The sequence below is a fragment of the Aspergillus viridinutans genome, assembly GCF_018404265.1.
Source record: "Aspergillus viridinutans IFM 47045 DNA, scaffold_8, whole genome shotgun sequence".
Lineage (NCBI taxonomy): Eukaryota > Fungi > Ascomycota > Eurotiomycetes > Eurotiales > Aspergillaceae > Aspergillus > Aspergillus viridinutans.
The window spans coordinates 581,505-598,726 of record NW_025091224.1 but is presented as its reverse complement, the minus strand read 5'-3'; the positions used below and the strand labels follow the sequence as shown (position 1 = coordinate 598,726).

At 50.3% G+C, this 17,222-nt stretch overlaps 8 protein-coding genes across 8 annotated transcripts; 2 read left to right on the top strand and 6 right to left on the bottom strand.

The window, feature by feature from the left end:
* Nucleotides 1–530: 530 nt before the first annotated feature.
* On the bottom strand, nt 531–1,199 carry Aspvir_009313 (uncharacterized protein; the record flags this gene model as incomplete). Its single annotated transcript, XM_043272460.1, has 1 exon — nt 531–1,199. The coding sequence occupies one exon, from the start codon at nt 1,197–1,199 to the stop codon at nt 531–533; it is 669 nt and encodes a 222-aa protein (XP_043128395.1).
* Nucleotides 1,200–2,192: 993 nt separating this feature from the next.
* On the top strand, nt 2,193–3,785 carry Aspvir_009312 (uncharacterized protein; the record flags this gene model as incomplete). Its single annotated transcript, XM_043272459.1, has 1 exon — nt 2,193–3,785. One exon carries the CDS (start codon nt 2,193–2,195, stop codon nt 3,783–3,785), a length of 1,593 nt encoding a protein of 530 aa, XP_043128394.1.
* A 115-nt stretch (nt 3,786–3,900) lies between these two features.
* On the bottom strand, nt 3,901–5,327 carry Aspvir_009311 (putative metalloreductase Fre8; the record flags this gene model as incomplete). The annotated part of the gene is made up of 3 exons (XM_043272458.1): nt 3,901–5,222; nt 5,281–5,290; nt 5,319–5,327. 3 exons carry the CDS (start codon nt 5,325–5,327, stop codon nt 3,901–3,903), a joined length of 1,341 nt encoding a protein of 446 aa, XP_043128393.1.
* Nucleotides 5,328–6,269: 942 nt separating this feature from the next.
* Aspvir_009310 (uncharacterized protein) lies at nt 6,270–6,548 on the bottom strand (the record flags this gene model as incomplete). Its single annotated transcript, XM_043272457.1, has 1 exon — nt 6,270–6,548. The coding sequence occupies one exon, from the start codon at nt 6,546–6,548 to the stop codon at nt 6,270–6,272; it is 279 nt and encodes a 92-aa protein (XP_043128392.1).
* A 639-nt stretch (nt 6,549–7,187) lies between these two features.
* Aspvir_009309 (YbhB/YbcL family Raf kinase inhibitor-like protein) lies at nt 7,188–7,881 on the top strand (the record flags this gene model as incomplete). Its single annotated transcript, XM_043272456.1, has 3 exons — nt 7,188–7,385; nt 7,455–7,633; nt 7,689–7,881. 3 exons carry the CDS (start codon nt 7,188–7,190, stop codon nt 7,879–7,881), a joined length of 570 nt encoding a protein of 189 aa, XP_043128391.1.
* A 232-nt stretch (nt 7,882–8,113) lies between these two features.
* Nucleotides 8,114–10,096, bottom strand: Aspvir_009308 (inorganic phosphate transporter; the record flags this gene model as incomplete). Its single annotated transcript, XM_043272455.1, has 6 exons — nt 8,114–8,316; nt 8,375–8,529; nt 8,579–8,662; nt 8,717–9,380; nt 9,430–9,857; nt 9,921–10,096. 6 exons carry the CDS (start codon nt 10,094–10,096, stop codon nt 8,114–8,116), a joined length of 1,710 nt encoding a protein of 569 aa, XP_043128390.1.
* A 689-nt stretch (nt 10,097–10,785) lies between these two features.
* Aspvir_009307 (uncharacterized protein) lies at nt 10,786–11,340 on the bottom strand (the record flags this gene model as incomplete). Its single annotated transcript, XM_043272454.1, has 3 exons — nt 10,786–10,905; nt 10,992–11,170; nt 11,259–11,340. The coding sequence occupies 3 exons, from the start codon at nt 11,338–11,340 to the stop codon at nt 10,786–10,788; spliced, it is 381 nt and encodes a 126-aa protein (XP_043128389.1).
* A 2,846-nt stretch (nt 11,341–14,186) lies between these two features.
* Aspvir_009306 (putative catechol dioxygenase) lies at nt 14,187–15,182 on the bottom strand (the record flags this gene model as incomplete). The annotated part of the gene is made up of 2 exons (XM_043272453.1): nt 14,187–14,871; nt 14,932–15,182. The coding sequence occupies 2 exons, from the start codon at nt 15,180–15,182 to the stop codon at nt 14,187–14,189; spliced, it is 936 nt and encodes a 311-aa protein (XP_043128388.1).
* Nucleotides 15,183–17,222: the final 2,040 nt, after the last annotated feature.

Here is a 17,222-nt window from a genome sequence, read left to right as displayed (position 1 = left end):
TAGTGTAGCACATACATGCCATGATACAGTGGAAATTCCCTAATAGTACAGATTATCTATAAGAAGGTTTCTTTTCTTTAGATGTATGGAATGTGGGACTGGCGTGTTGTGATGTGACTTTATAGGAGATGGATTGAGCCTGTTGAGTTAGGAGTGTGTACCTGTGTACCTGAGATTCATGTCTCATTCCCATCTCTTCTTGTTTCTCTAAGAATGATCCGTCCGACAGATTTTTAAACCATTAGTTGTTCCAACATGTATGATCAAGATCATGATGTCTGCTATGTAGGCGTCAGCTATAAATTAGGGTACTTAGCCGTGTACATATCCACTGCGCTTAACATGACTTAATCACTAATAATATCTATCATGAGATGGAGCCGTTGAAATAGAGCTCTGAAGACCTGACCTTCTGCAATCTTGCATCAAAAATCTGTGTACATCACACCACATATCATAACTGCACTGCGATTGTAATTCCGTCAGGGTATTAACTTGGCCGTTGACGCTCCATTATCCATTTCTATCCATTAGTTCAGCTGCGTCGCGTGTATGCAGTAGCCTGATGGCGACCCATTATGACTGCGCACATAGGGGCCGCCTTTGTCTGATGCTACTGCAGTTGGCGGTGCTTGTGTCCGCATTGCTTGTCTTGCTTTTCGTTCGAACAGCGCCCACACCAGTGCCATCAATGCGATGACGCCCAGGGGAACTCCTACACCAGCTCCAATCGCAGTGCCATGACAGGTTCGTGTCGCCGTATCCGTAAAAGAAGGTGACGCCGTCGCTGACGATGAGGAAACATTGCTCAAGAGAGCCACACCGGTTAGCGCGTGCCCCGTTGGGATCTGGAAGTTATCCATTCCTTCTGGACAGATGACATCTGTCCCTTTTGTGATAGGAGTGCCGCAGCAATATGTCGCTATTCCGTTTTCGTAGCTGAGGTTAATGATGGAGCAGCCTCCGTCCCGATTGACGTCCTCTTGAGGTATCTCGATCAGCACTGCTTTCATCGTGTACTTGATGGGAGGTGTGCCAACTGCAGTACTGTGGACACCCATCACCCCATTGTTTATCTGTGCAGCTCCCTCGAGACGCCACGTAGGGTTGATGGGCAACGTCCAGACAAAGTCCGTTTGATAGGCATATATCCCAGGAGGTGCAACACCCAGTTGCTTCGTCGGAGGAGCAAGGGACATCGCTCGATGGATTACCGTTAGGAAAATAACATTGTCACGTTGAATTTGCCATGATGGCCGGTCATTAAAAAATGCTAATGGTTGAAGAAAATCGAGGTTGGGTTGACCGAGATGTGGGGTGTGAGTCTTTATTTTTTCTGGTCTCTCACCCCTGTTCGCTAGTACAGGAGACCAAGGGCGCGCGAGGCTGAGACTGGCTGGTGAGGCCATAACTCCTGCAGATTTTGTGGCTATTGCGGGCAACCACGGCGGTTATTGTTGATTTATACCTGCCACATGCAATCAGGCGCAACCGAGGCCTGTTAGCCCTGGGATTTTGTTAATAAAGTGTGACTGGCCCGGAACCGGCCACTATCCCAGTGGCCCCTTGGTTATATTTCCCCTATCGGGAATGGGTATTATGCGCCGCATAAGCACAGAGAATAGCTGTTTACGATAAAATGAGACCTTGTGTCATATTCAGTTAGACTATTGAGGCCTCAGCCGTAGAGTATCAGATCGTTCTGACTAAGGATTCGTTCCCTATGATTGGAGTAACTATAATCGTGATGCCTACCCTTGCTGGAATCCCATTTGCCTTGGGATTCATTCACACTGTCATCGCTTTCCTACACTTCCTCTAATGTTTACGTTCTCATACGGATTACCAGGTACTAGCTGTTGACCCTGGACACATGTATGTTAACTCCATGCAATGGGGCAAATTTCCCAGCGAGATATTCGGTGGCTTTAACCAAATATCGAAAGGAAATGTTAAGGGAAATGATGGTAGTATGGCTGGAGAAATTGAGGTCATAAAGGTAAGGTCATATGGAGCCTCAGGCATGGATGACGACGATGTGATGCCGACACTACAAAATTTCTTCCTCTACCATTGTAGCTAACCTCATCTCAAGTCTTCCTTGCAAATCTTCAGAATTCTTGCGTTCTTTCAAGGCCCTCAAAGCCCGTATCCGTTTCACAACCAGCACTGCCTAGAATAAAGTACCCGAAATGACGCAAATAAAGGAATTCACAACCAACACAGTGAACAGCCGTCTACAGACGGCAGGACAAGCACCAGTTCTCCATCTGTCGCCCGCAGAAGAGCTTCTGCGACAGCTACTCTTAGCCTGTCGCGACAGCATCGTCTCCAGCAACAATGACGTGACGAATCTGGACATGTGGTTCGTCGGCGGATGGGTTCGAGACAGACTTCTCGATCGTCAATCCTCAGATATCGACGTGGCACTCAGCTCCATGACTGGCATCCAGTTCGGCCACGCGCTTGAGAATTATCTCGAGAAAGAAAAGCATAAATACCTTGACGAGGCAAGGCGCCTCGGAGTTCCTCCTGTAATCTCAAAGCTGCACGAGATCAAAAAGAACTCGAAGAAATCCAAACACCTCGAGACCGGAAGTTTCCACAGTATTTTCGGCCTCTCGGTAGATTTCGTGAATCTCAGAAAGGAAACCTACAGCGAGGAGAGCAGGATCCCGCAAATGGAGTTTGGAACTCCGGAGGAGGATGCTCATCGTCGCGATGCTACAATCAACGCTCTGTTCTACAACCTCAAGACAGGAATTGTCGAAGATCACACGGGACTTGGACTGCATGACCTGGCTGCTGGTGTCGTCAGAACGCCATCTTTCCCCTTCGAAGCCTTTGCTGATGACCCCCTCCGAATCCTCCGATTGATCCGAATCGCAGCTCAGCTTGGTTTCCGAATTGAACGAGAGACCATGGACGCAATGCGAGTTATCGAGCTGCGGCAGCAACTCTGCATAAAGGCCAGTCGTCAGCGGGTAGAATCGGAGCTCATAAAGATCCTCAGAGGCAAAAACACGCTTTCGGCTTTTCAATTGATCCATGAACTCCGTCTTTACAATCCAGTCTTTCTCGATGCGGTGCCATGTATTGAAGATGAGAAACCAAGCTGGGTTCTTTGGCACTCGGAGTGGTATGGCCCAGGGCGCAATAGATGGGCTCGCGCCTTTGAAACCGTGGCTTTCCTGTTAAGCGGGGGCCTAGAAACACTCAGGAATATTCTGCTCCAGCCCGAGAAAATGGATGACATTTGGATGCTGACTGCTTTTGTGTCGATGGGTATCGGTCACCTCGAGGATCTTGCAGAGCGAAAAGTAAAAGTTCCTGGATTTGTCTTTCAATCAGTGAGAAATTGTCCTCGCATCCAGCATTACATGGGCGAGGTTACAACAGACGAGTCTTTCCCCGGAAAGCTACGTACAGGTCCTCTCGGACTATTGATTAGGTCTTGCGGCAGTACTTGGAGATTACAAGTATTGTTCGCGCTTCTGGAAGCTGACGTCGATCAAATGAGGTATGGTAGTGAAAAGCTGGCCCAGATTAAGCAATGGTCGAGGTTTGTGGAATATATCTCTGAGGCGAAGCTGGAGGACGCCCCATATGTAAAGCCTATTCTCAACGGCCATGATATTTTGGCCTTGTACGGTCTCGAAAAGGGAGGTCCGTTCATGCGGCAAGCCCTAGATGATCTTTTGACATGGCAATTTGCTCATGAAAATGCTACGAAGGAGGATGCGATAGAGTGGATGCGTACCCAGAGGGAAATGTACAATGTCTAATCACAGTATGAGTACTGCTAACCTGTTTCGTTGCCTAATCATGAAAGGCCAGAATGAAGATTTTGCTGACATGGCATAATATCCTTTCGTCGCAATAGACTATTGGGTTATCCCATCACCAGCCAAAGGCTTCGGCATGCCACCAAACATCTCTTCCTTTCCGTACATACCTGCCAATCTTTTCCCGTAATACCCTTCCCATTCCTGGTGGTCCGCAGAAGAGCACAGCTACGCGCTCATCAGACTCGCCGAGAACATCGTCCACGATGTTGCCTAGGTCAGGCCGTCCAGTTTCCGCGGATGACCATACGACTTTTCTCTGCGCTTGTAACTCCTCTAACTCGACACTCTCATCCGGGGAAGGCTTTTGTCTGCGCATATGATAGGACTGAGTCAGATATACTTTGACGTTCTCATCTTGGGTTAAGGTCTGCCCATTCGCCAATCCCACCACCCACGCAGCTTCTTCCAGCGTCTTCATGGACCACACAAATGTAATCCTATCTTGACCCTTGCCCTCCGCTTCAACTTGCTCCTTCAGTTCACGGTAGACCGGCAAAGCAAACGTCGCGCCAACTCCACCCGCCACAACAAGAATTCGATCACACTCCCTTCCTAGCTCTGCGAAGTGTGGAATACTCCCAAAAGGTCCGTAGAGTTCGACCAGACTTGGCTTCTCCGCCGAATCCACCAGCGCATCCAAGGCTCTGGACGTCGGACCATCTTGTACCCGCGCAACGAGGGTGATCTCATTGTTCTCCGAGACATTCGCGACAGTAAATGGATTTCGGAGGAACATGTTCTGTATGAGCGATGATTTGATCTTCATCGCTGTCTCTGCGTGTAAGGATAAGAAGACGTGTTGGCCTGGCGCTGTTCGGAATCTTTGTACTTTTGATGCGGGAATAGGAATTTGCACGCTGATGAGGTTCGTTCGGGGGATACGGGAGATGGTCGCATACGCGGTGATGGTATCTAGACGGCTGAGTAGGGCTAGAAGGCTAACAGCCAGTGTCTCAATGATGTACCAGCGCAGAGACTTTGCGTGAAAGGTGAGAAAGATCAGGAGGAGGGATGCAAGCACCGAGTGCGTGATGTAGAATATCCGATAGTTGCGACAACGGACGGCCCCAATGCTGGTGCTCATCATGGCGAAAAGTGACATGAATGATATGATGCCAATGATGATCTTGAGCGAGGTGAGGTGCTCTTGCAGCGTTGCCGTTTGGATAAAGTAGTTCAGGTACAATGTCACATGGACGACGATCAGAAGGAATATCAGTCTGCCGGATATTCGGTGCCATGGTAGCAGTCTCTCGTATGATGTGTTGAAAACCAGTGCTAAAGGATTGTATCGAGATTTGACTGCAAGGACAAAATGTGTGGGTAGTTGCGCCACAGCTACTATGCCAAAGCGTTTTGTTACATGAAGGTAGTCTGGACGGTATTAGATTATTGTAGAAGCATGGGTGAAAGTTGATAAAAATACACTCACCAGTTCCCGTCTGATAAATGCACAAAGTTAGCAACCACAACGCCCATGCTGCGCCAAAAATCCAATGCTCCCTCGGCCCCCAGCCGGGAGCGACTTCATCTTCGACCCACCAAAGGATCGACCGCCATCGCCTCACAAAATTCGCAGGACTAGAAGTCGTCGAGTCTGCTGGACGAGTAACTGCACTGTATCCGTCTCTCCGAGTTGAGCGGAGATAGACCCAATGCCCTAACCGATACAGCCAAAAGAACAAAATCGGTATGAGGACCGATAGTTGAGAGTACAACCCGTATCGATCGAGAAGCTCTCGACGCTGCGATTTTGCCTCTGGGCTGAGTTTGACTATATGATAAGGCCAACCCATGGCTGGGTGAGTCTTACGCGTCGCAACGATGAGGAAGATGGATTGATTTTCCCTGTGGGGAGCCGCCAAGTTATCAATCTGGATCCCCTTGCACCCAGTCCGGAGAATGGTAAAGCCGGTTGGAATGTCTCAGATGATTGGCTGGCCTGTTGCTGCTATACTTTGATTGGTCTGGCTAGATATACCTACAATCAGCGGATCCACAGGAACAATGAATTATGATCTGATAAGCTCTTTTGGAGGTATCAAATAGGCCTTATCTTTGGTGTTATTTAGGTGTTTTATAATTCAGGACACCCTGAATGAGATATTGATTTTTACACCCTTAAATGGCCTGACGCCCAATTGTTCCATCCTTTAGCTTACGAAGACAACAAATCCAGATGTACCAGAGCAACCAACTAGAATAAGATTATCGCAATAAAAGTATGGAATAGTAGCTACAGTACACTAACCAAATGATAAAAGAACAAACCGTAAGAACGATCATTACATTCAGGAACTATGAGCACCACTTGGAAGAGCAAAACACATCTAAGCCTAATACACCCACAATTTGCCACAACATAAGTTAGATATTCAGCCTATCGTCACCCAGATGTGTCTATAGTATCTCGTACCTTATTTACCGCCATTGTCCAGCATCTTCGACTCCCTTTGCAACTCGGTTCGCCCCATCTTCAACGCCCGTCCCGACACTGCCCAACGCATCCCCAACGGGCTTTCCTGCACTTCCCGTTGCACTCGTGATGGTGTCGCCGATTCCTCGGGTGGCTGCACCAGTCACTCCACCAACAGTGCGAGAGACTCCGCCGACAGTATTTCCGAGGGTGGAGGTGACGAATTTCGCGGCGCCAGTGACGCCTGTGTCTTGGGAGGAGGAGGAGAAGTTGTTGTTTGGCATGGTGATTTGGGTGGTTGATTTGATTTGTATTCTTGTAGTAAAGTCGATAATAAGAAGGTTTCAAAGTAATAGACGGAGAAGGTATGTTTCACTGGTAGTTGGTGGAGTGTCTTGAAATAGGAGATGAGGAAGTTATATGTTGGCGCAGTACACAAATGACGTCATATCTGACATAGCACAAAGGTAACAATGATGCTTGTGGCGGTGTTGTTCTTTAGTTGTTGGAATATATTTGCCCCAATATCAATCTATATCTTTATCTGGCCAGCTATGTATGTTCTATGTGAATGTGTAGGAGTAGGACTGGAGATGGAGCTCTACCAAGGATCCTATGCAAAAGGTTGTGTTGACGTGGCTTAGAGTCTAAAACTATGTAAATTATGCATAGTTTCATACAAGCTTCAAAACATATGGCATACTATCATACATTCATACAATACTAAGGTCTGCTTATGAAGAATCTAAATAAACAGTAAATGAAGCATACTAGAGTACTCTGTAGATACCCCGCACACCCCATGTATCACCAAAATTGCCTAAGATGGCGCATCCTCTAATTTTCCGCCAGTCACAACCTCATCTCTAATCCACAAGCATACGACATGACTATATATCATTGTAACTCTGCCATTCACCATCATGTCCTCAAGCGCAACACCCATTGTCGAGCAAAATGTCCCTCGAATCCCACTCGCCCAAGCCAGCCTGACCCCCGGCTTACTCCCCTTCCTACCCCCAGACTTCAAACCCACCACCCGGCTGCATGTCTCCTTCAACAATAAATCCGTCTCGTTGGGGAATCTCTTCCGCGCCAGCGAATGCAAGACAGCTCCAAGCGTATCTTTTTCCAAAGTGGTAGATGTACTCCGCCAACAGCACCGAAGCAATCTAACTCCGGCATAACAGGAGAACAACTCACCATCTTCAACAAGCTATACCCTCCTCCTAGTTGACGCCGACGCCCCCACACCCGACGACCCCAAATTCGCCTTTTGGAGACACTGGGTCGTCTCGGGATTGAAGGCCGAACAGGCGGACGGAGGCACCGCATTGACAGAGTATCTGGGACCCGGGCCGAAAGATGAGTTAGTATTTGTATTCTTGTGGATTTAGATGAAACGGACAAAGCTAATGGTGCAGATCGCGCCCGCACCGGTATCTGTTCCTGCTATTCCGAGAGCCGAAGGGTTTCGCGCTGACGAAGGAGGATGTTGGTGGGGAGGAGTTTACTGCGAGGCGGTCGTTTAAGGTTGCGGAGTGGGTTGAGAGGCATGGGTTGGAGTTGGTCGGGGTGAATTGGATGCTGGGGGCTGGGGATGGGTGGACAGAGTGAGATTCGGGTATTGATTTCGATCGCTTGTTTACTGATATACATAGACAAGGAGGCGGTATGCAAAGTTGGTAGACTGCGTGGTAGACAACATATATTAGAATTCAATTTTATGTCACTTCATAGGTATCACTTGACTAAAGTCACTATTATCATTAAATAAAGCGTAAATGCCGTTGAGTGGTATTGTCAATCTCATCACCTTTCCCCCAATCTAGCTTTCTTTCTGAACAGTTTAGTAGGTCAATCCCCAGCGAGGGGCATTGATGATGATGCCCATGAGACAGCCGGAAATAATTCCAGCGACAGGGAGGGTAATAACCCAGCCAAAGTAGATCCATGCAATCATGCGCCAGTTGATGGTTCTCCAAGTGCCATTGCATAGGCCCACACCAACTGTGGCACCAGAGATACATTGGGTAGTGGAGACGGGGAGCTCTGTAAACTGTTAGCACAACTATGATCGCTAAAGCAGTAGCCCTAGGATATGACATACTCAGTCTGGTGGCCATGATGACGGTAATGGCAGAGCCCAGCTCCATGGAGAAACCGCGGGATGGGGAGTGCAGGGTGATTCTGTTACCCAGGTTGCGCATGATGTTGTAGCCGTAGGTCCACAGACCGATGACGATGGCGGCACCTCCGAAAGCCCTACGATTGATTAGAGATATTACTAGGGATTTGAAAGGTGGATACTCACAAGATCCAGTACGGAACAGGGCTCTTGGACTTGAGCTGGTTGGTCGACCAGACATAGTAAATGGTGGCATAAGGACCAACGGCACTGGATCAATCTGTCAGCAGACGTTCAACACGAGGAAGCCGGGAAGATACATACTTGGAGACATCGTTGGCACCGTGAGTGAAAGAAGCAGTAGCAGCAGTCATGACCTGGAGGAAGGAGTACATGTATTCGGCCTTGTTGTCGTAATGCTGCGCATGGGCATGGACCATCTCCAAGTCACCACTGAGAAGGTTTCGCTTCTTTTGCAGACTGACGACATCTTGCTCGATACCGCGGAAGAAGAATCGACGGAACTGCCAGAAGAGGACGGCCGGACTCAAGGCTCCTCCCTCGGGGCGGGGCCCGATGAGGGTAAACTTGGGCTCTTCGACCTCGGCAGAAGCAGCAACAACATGACCTTCCTTGTCTCCCTCGCGCACGGCAGGTTCGCTCTCCTCATCAGAAGGTCCGGCTCTTTCAATGTTAGCACGTTCGCGCTGCAGCTCCTCTAGGGTCTTGTGGCCCCTGTAGTAGTCCTGCACGGTCTTGTAGCCCTCGGGTGCAGGGGGCACTTCGCCACGACGCAGCACAAGAGGACCCATGAAGAGATGGTACCACTTCAGCTGCCAGTCCTCCTTGATCAACCTCCTGTGCAGCCAAGGGAGAAAGAAGACGGTGACAACCAGCGCGACGGCAGCACCCACACCGATGATCACACCGGTAGTTTCCGAATCGGTGAGCGTGATCCTGGCGGAACCACCCTTCCACACGATAAGCACTGTGCCAGTCAGCATCGTCAAGCATCTTGCTAAGGCCGGGTGACGTACTGGTGAGCAAAGCAGAGGTGATGCCAAAGTAAATGGGAATGGAGATAAAAGCCTTCACAACCGAGTTCTTACGCTCCATGACTCCATACTTGGTCAAGAGGAAGATGATGGCACCAAAGACACCGGACAGAAGAGGCGCGATGATCCAGGCAAGGAAGACCTGGACGACACCAGAGTTGATGTCTCCTCCCCACCACTTGACGCCATCGGATCCCAGAGCGGCAATGCCCATACCGATCACACCACCCATGATCGAGTGAGTTGTCGACACCGGCATACCGAAACGGGTGGCGATGGTGAGGTAGATGGAGGAAGACGTGACAGCACAGACCATACCCAGCATCAGCAGGGCAGGGTTCTTCTCAAAGGCCTTGACGTCGACGATCTTGGTTCTGATGGTATCTGCGACACGAGCACCTACACCCATACTGTGGCGGAGGGGTTAGTATCCTCCGAATGGGCTCATCCTATCGGAACTGGAACAAACATACCTTCCACTAAATTCCATGATAGAGGCGAGGACCATGGCCTGCCAGTACTTCAGCGAGCGAGACGACACCGAGGTCGCCCAGGAGTTGGCGACATCGTTGGCGCCGATGTTCCAGGCATCGAGGAAGGCAAAGATAGTGCCAAGGGCAAACAGGTAATCGAACTGATGGAGGGTCATCTTGTCGGTGCAAGGATAGATATCCTATATCTTGTCCTTACAACTTGCAGGTAATCTCGTCCCTATCCCTAATACTGGAGCGTGCATGGTGCTTATATAGTAAGCACACCACAGCCCTCGACATGATCAGCAGCCTTTCCAGAAAACCATAAAACGCCTGAGAGGCGAGCGAACTAGACCCAATGCAGTCCAGATCCTGTCGCTAAATTTTTCGAATTAACCTGCATCTCGCAGGAATCTGCCTCGTTATCTCGTCAGCCATGAGACGACTGTCAGTTGATAGGCTCTCTCTGTGGCCCTCTGCTTCTTCTGACTCTTGGCGGCCATCTGCCAAGACCTCCTCCAGCCCCCAGTCCGAAAGCTTGTATGGCCAATCACAGATCCACCTGATGGAACGTGGTCTGCGATCCAGCTTACTCTGGGTTCCATCCAATCTATTCCAAGAGTCTTGGCTGCTCGGCACTTCCAGTGCTAGATGTTTATGGCGATACTGCCGGGCGACAGGCCACTTGGGGACGCAGCAGCCCATTCGTATCCTACGTGGGTTGACTGGCCACATGGCGCAGCGATACGACCATATGCATCTGCCTTTCTCTAAAAATGTCTTGGAAGTTGGACCTTGGAGATTTAATTTACCAGCGCCACAAACCATTCATTTCATGAGACTCCATTAAACGAAGAAGGACTGTTCAGTCGGAGCATTCACCCCTCTGATCAGACCGAGGCACCTCTTTCACTAAGCTCCTCAGCGTCTTTACCTCCTTCTCAAGACTCTGAATATATTCCACCGCAGTTTCAATCAGTTCAACCTGCAAGTAAATTCAGCACAGTCAGCATCCACCAGACAGCAACCCCATGAAAAACAACAACCTGCAGGAGACCAAAGCACCCTTACCTTCGTCCCAGACAACCCCCTGGGGCCAGAACCAACGCCACCAGCGTGTAGCACCCGAGCCATCTGCTCTAGTGCCGCCTTTAACCGGTCTCGCTGGTTCTTCTGCGAGATAGCGTGTCGTTTGCGTCTGGAATCGACCTGGCCCGATGCACCCTCGGGGAACGTGATCAACACTCCCTCTGTAAAATATGGGTCAGTCCATTCTCCAGGAACTGCCAAGCCCAAAAGGTCGGCATTGTCCGATCCTTGTTGAGTCAAATTACTAACCTCCCTTTGGACGGAGCTCGATGAACCGAGGTGGAGGCCTTGCGGCTGTGCTCGAATAGGAGGATGGAGGGCTCGGCGACATGGTGTGCTGCGGTCGAATGGCTGGATTCTATGGTGTCTCGTGCTGTTCCTTCCATGGTGTCGGGGTCGGTATATATATTTGGTCTGAGGCTTGCTAGCGGAGTAATAACTCCGCTTGATAAGGACTGTCATATTGAGTGATAATGCCGTAGATTTAGTCTTGGCATGGGAAGACGTGCATGCCTGTCTCGGCTCCTTCTGGCAATTGTAATTAGCCTCAGTCTATGGAGCGCTGGCTATTTTGCCGCTGTAGGGTACCTGACCTTCGTGCCTGGAGGACATTGTTAGCTTCTCCAATTGAGACCTCTAACACTATCTCACCTTTTGGTTTATGGTCTTCTTATCAATCTACCTTGTCCATCCGTATAAACTATAAGGTCATATATGAGATTTCTCTGAGTCCAGCGAACTGTAGCCATCAGGCTCATCAACAGTAATGCATTTCCATCCCCAATAACTGTGTGCGAATGTGTGTGTTTCTAAAATTGTAGGGGTTTCAGTGGTGGAAAAGTTCCTATTCAGGATGAGCTACATCTCAAGCAGAGCACACGCTTTTTTTACTCTCCAGGAGTTGTCATTTACGACGTACAATCCGTCCGGATGAAATCTGCCATATTTGTCTAGTTGTATTTACTATATTGCAAGTAACAACAACGCAACGAGGAGATGCCGCTACTAACCCTGAACCAAACGCTCCAGCTTCCGCAGAAGACCCTCCGGCTCAGCCACCCCCTCCGCCGCGATCTGGTCCGCACGCTCCTGCGTGTCCGCCACAGCATAAATTCGAAGCTCATCCGCATTCCCCGAAGGACGGAAATGAGCGACATCTCCATTCTGGAAAATGATCCGAACCCCATCCGTGTAGTCTATACGAGAGATCGAGGAAAACCCATGCCGGGCAGAGAAGATCCCTTCCAGCTCTTGACGGATCCGACGGGACTGCTCTTCCGCGTTCTGCGCACCACCCTCACGGAGCGAGAAGCGGTCAATGATCTTCATGCTCGTGGCACGAGGGAAGTTCCGGATCAACGCAGCACGGCTGAATCGTTTGGGCAAGGTAGTGAAGAGCGCAGGCAGGGAAATTTGCCGGCTTTGCGCTGCAAACAGGGCACAGAGGAGAGGGAGAACCGCGTCCCGCGTCGGGAGCGCAGGGAGCACCTTGCCGTCGCGCTCGATATCAGAGCCTGTCAGAAAGCCGCCGTTGGCTTCCCATCCGCAGACGCTCTGGCGGCCTTTCCCCGCGGCGCTCTGCATCCCGGCGATCACGTACGGACTGCCGATCTTTGTTTTCGGCTCGAGAACGCCAGCCAGAGAGCCGCGGTCGATGGCGTCGTTGGTGCTGATTGGGACCACGACGGAGTCGGCTTGGAGGAAGTCTGCGACGATCATGCCTAGCAGGTCGCCGCCGAAGAAGCGGAGTCTGTTGCCTTCCGGGGCGAGGAGGAGCGGGCGATCGCTGTCTCCGTCTGTCGAGACGACCGCGTTGAATGACTGTCCCGTGCTATCGTACAAATTCTGGACGGTGTTGAGTTGCGCCTCGTCGATGGCTTCGGTGTCTATGGGGACAAAGGTCTCGCTGCGACCGGCTGGAGTGGCCTCGGAGCCAAGCTTCTCCAGAATCTCAACCAGAACGTCGCGACCGACGGCAGAATGCTGGTACACGAGGACCTTCATGCCCTTGAGCGATTCACCTCGGAAGAAGTCAAGGTAGCGCTGGATATATGCAGCTCTACCCTCGGGCGCAACAGGAGGAAGGTCTGAAGGGGAATCGCGAAGCATGCCTTGGTCATTGAACAGAGAATCGGCAAAAGGCTGAGAGAGAAGCTCTTCGCGCACAACATCGACCACATCGTTGATGGGCTGTTCGTCCTTTTTGAGGAGTTCTCCTTTGGAGGTATTGAGCTTGTAGCCGTTGCGATCAAACGGGATGTGGCTCCCCGTTACCATGATACTTCCGTTGGCCTTTTGAAGGGCGAAATAGGTGAGTGCAGGCGTAGGAATAGCCCCAAGATTGATCGGCTGCATGCCTCCATCTTTCAAGGCTTGCACGACCGCTTGACAAAGACCACCGCGGTTGTTCTCTACATAGCGAGTGGAGCTAGGTCGGAGGTCGTGAGCGAAATAGAAATCATCTCCTTTGCGAATGCCTCCTTCTGAGAGCTGCAATGACTGCAAATAGCGAATCTCTGCCAGAACATTTGTGTAGATCTCCAGCKGCGYCRAGTCAACCACTTTGCCCCTCCGACCACTGGTGCCAAATTTGAGGGGCTGCGGTTTATATGCCAGGTGGAAGCGCAGGGCGTCGGATGGGGAAGTAGTCGACATCCTAGATACAGATAGAGATTCGACTTTAGTGTTATGGAGATCTGGCAGATAGACTACGTCGAATTTGATCAAATTGAATGAGGAAGAAAGGGTGTAATGGTCGGTGAGCAGAACATAAGAACAGCTCGTGCCAAGCTGTCACCGCAGCTCGGTGTTCTGCCTGAGGCAGCAATCAACATGGCCTGTTGCCCCAGGCATCACTACGCAGGCGAATTGCGTCTGTCCCATAGACCCGTAGTACCGACGCGAAATACTGGTCACAATTGATCTGACCTCTGAAGATGTATATGGTCAAATGAAATTCTATTCAGCTGTAATAATCGCTGCTTATGCTAATAACTCAACACCTAGGAATCATGCGAACAGGAGTATCAAACAATAATATGTACAGCGGTAAGGTATGGAAAACAGGAGTTCAGACCACACCGTCTAGGAGAAGTCGGATTGCTCTGGCGATGGCGGCGCCACCCTGTTTCTACAGTAGAGAAATTGAAAAGATGCATCAATCATTCAAACACTTCCTCACAGCTTCTGGCCCTTGTTGAAGCGCTCGAAGGACGAAACAGGGGGCGCGGTGTTGGGGTTGGGGTGGTGCTTCTTCAAGGCCATCTTGACGTTGTACTCGAGGTCGAGCTCGGCCTTGGGATCGTCGGTCTTGGGTTTGAAATCAACGACAAGGTCATCCTTGACAGCAAAGACCGAGTCGATGTCGAGATGCGGGTCGTCGCTGGGGTAGATCTGGTTGATGATGGTGGCGTAGTCGGGGTGGGTGATCATGAGGTGAATGTGGGCGGGGCGCATGGGAGAGCGATCCATGAGATTGAGGAGAACACCGGCCGGACCGTCGGTGGGCAGAGAGTAAGGGGTAGGATGGTAACAGTACCAGTAGAACTCGCCCTTCTCGTTCGATCTGAACTTGCCGCGGAGGTTGTTCTCGCTCTGATTGGGGTCCTGGAAGTCGTACTGGCCGTTGGCGGAGGCCTGCCAGATGTCGAGGACTGCGCCGACGACGGGCTTTCCGGTCTCCATATCAGTCAGGACACCGTGCATGAAGGTGACCTTGCCGTTGGGGTTGGGATCCTGGATGATGCTGTCGCCGAGATTGCGGAAGGGAGCGTTGGGCGACCAGAAGGGGCCGAGAATGACGTTGGAGGTGGGAGTCAGGCCCTCGTCAGTGACGATCTTGTTGGCGATCTCATCGACAAGGCTGATCGACTCAGTCAGCATTCATCTTCTGAAATTTTGATTGCTGCGTCGCTGTACTTACGATTCAAGGCCGATAACATCGCAAATGCGGTGGCACTCGTTGCGCACAGGAGTGCTGATCTTGCCGATAGAGTTGATGAACTCGACACCGAGCATCCACTCGGCGGGACTTAGCTCGACCTCACGAGCAAAGTCGTGGATGTGCTTGATCAGAGATCCCAAGACGACGCGAGCGCGCTCGGGGGTCCTGGGTCCCATAGAGTTGATGACGTAGGGAGTGAAGTTGGGGTCGAATTGGCGCTTGGGCGACATTGTGTATTTGTATGTATATGAAGATGGGTCGAAATGACAGGACTGGAGAAGTTGCAGGGATGGAGTAAATTATCGATGAAGGATGATTGCTGGAGAAATTAAAGAAAGGCATCAATACTCTTATAAACATTCTAATAGGCATGGTGAGTCTGGATACTGGCGGAGGTCAGATGGCGACGGCAAATACGGTCGGCTCCTAGCCCATGGGTTCACGAGGGGCCCCGCCTTGCGTCGGGGTCAGATAAATAGCAGGCACGGTAGCTACATGCCGAGAGATTCACAAACGAATTTCGATTGCATGACTCCACCATTCTAGCGACGATCAAATCTAAGAACCGACCGGCGGCCGCCAGCTGAGCCTAAGAATCGATCAGCCGGGTCAACTGGGACGTTTGGCAGATATGCATTTCCGTCTCCCTCACTGGCCTGAGAAGGCAGGCAGACACACGGCTCCCCGCGTCCGCGATCGGTTAAGGAAGGCCAGCCAGCGCGGGGGCGATGCCTGCAAATCAGCTTACTAACATCAACCCAGCTGAGAACGGGATATTCTTAATAAGAGTCGCGCTGTGGTGCCGGAGTAGTTCTTACCCGCGGGCAAAAAAATCAAGAGGCACAACTCCACGTGACTCAATCTTGGCAAATAATGCTTCAATACCTATTATGCCATTGGTTCATAACAGTTAATGTCACATGATTTTTCTGTTTTCCTGCTGAGGGCGGCACAAATCCCTCGTTGCACTTATCCTTTCACGTGACTCTAATAGTATGAGGAAAGTTGCGCTCACTGGGAGACAGCGTTTCGACGGAGTATACAATGGACATGTGGAAAAGCCTACTTCCAAGTCTCTTTCTTTCATCATGCTCGAACCTAGTGCTCTTATCAACACCAAATCCGATGCTAGGGTCCCTACTCCTTATTCCCTCTTATTCAAGGTATGGTCTTGCTTCGGCTGCCTGTGGTAATAATATGGCCTTTCTTTGCTCCATACTTTCTAATAAGCTTACAGCACTTTACCTAGGCCTAGCCTGCCTAGCAGCGGTGTGGGGCCAGATTGTTGTCCAGTCGCTAGGTATACTGGCGTAAAAGAGCTTGACAATTGCGAGGTGAAATCTCACCATGTCCATGACATCGTCCGCGGTCAAAACCTGACCGAGGATCGAGTACTGCGACGAAGTGCGCTTTTCCTGATATAATTCAAGAAACCCATCAACTTTCTCTTCGATCTTGAAGAGTCTGCCGAGCCGGACCCGTAGACGGTGATGGCATCCACAGTGACAATACACAAAGCTTTCCTGTTTGGTACGCTTCTACCGTAGGTACCATATCTGGAACAATTTGGAGTGAATTAACCAGAGCTGCTGCCATTGGTAGGGCTGAATGTAGCATAATGTTCACCATGAACGAGTTACCTGTCGGACTTTGGAGAGCGTCCTTGTTATCTTGAATCTGGGGCTGTTTTTTAATAAGATAAACCCCCATCTCATAGAAAAATCGTGTTGAGGAGGGCAACAACAGATTGCGATGAAGCGAGAGACACTGCAGTGTTGATGATGAATTGATGACTGGTAGACAGTATACGAAGCAGTCGTCTTACACAATTACGGTGTAATCGCATGCACTGGCTGGACAACCACACCACCAGGTATGTGTGATATCTGTGGTAGCCAATTTAGATAAGGATTCAGTGAAAAGGGTCTTAAATGACGTTATTTTGCATTGATTAAGCTAAAGAATAAGAAAAAAGCCATTCCTTTATGCCAATACATCAAGAGACGACCGTGGTACCTCAGTTGCGGCCGGCCGAATAGTACTGACATGAATAGCTGTCAGCCGTACCAGATGTCTTGGTGGAGCTTGTCTGACTTGCCTTTAGATGATACTGCCGAGAGTCAGACAGAGTGTACCTATGGAAGCATTCTGCTGCGGCTGGTCCCGCTCGCATACTTCGACCGTGGTTCGTGCCGACAGAGTCCGGTTGCTTATGGCCGGACCGTCATTTAGACGTATCAACTACCAAGAATCAAGTAGTGGCTGGCCAT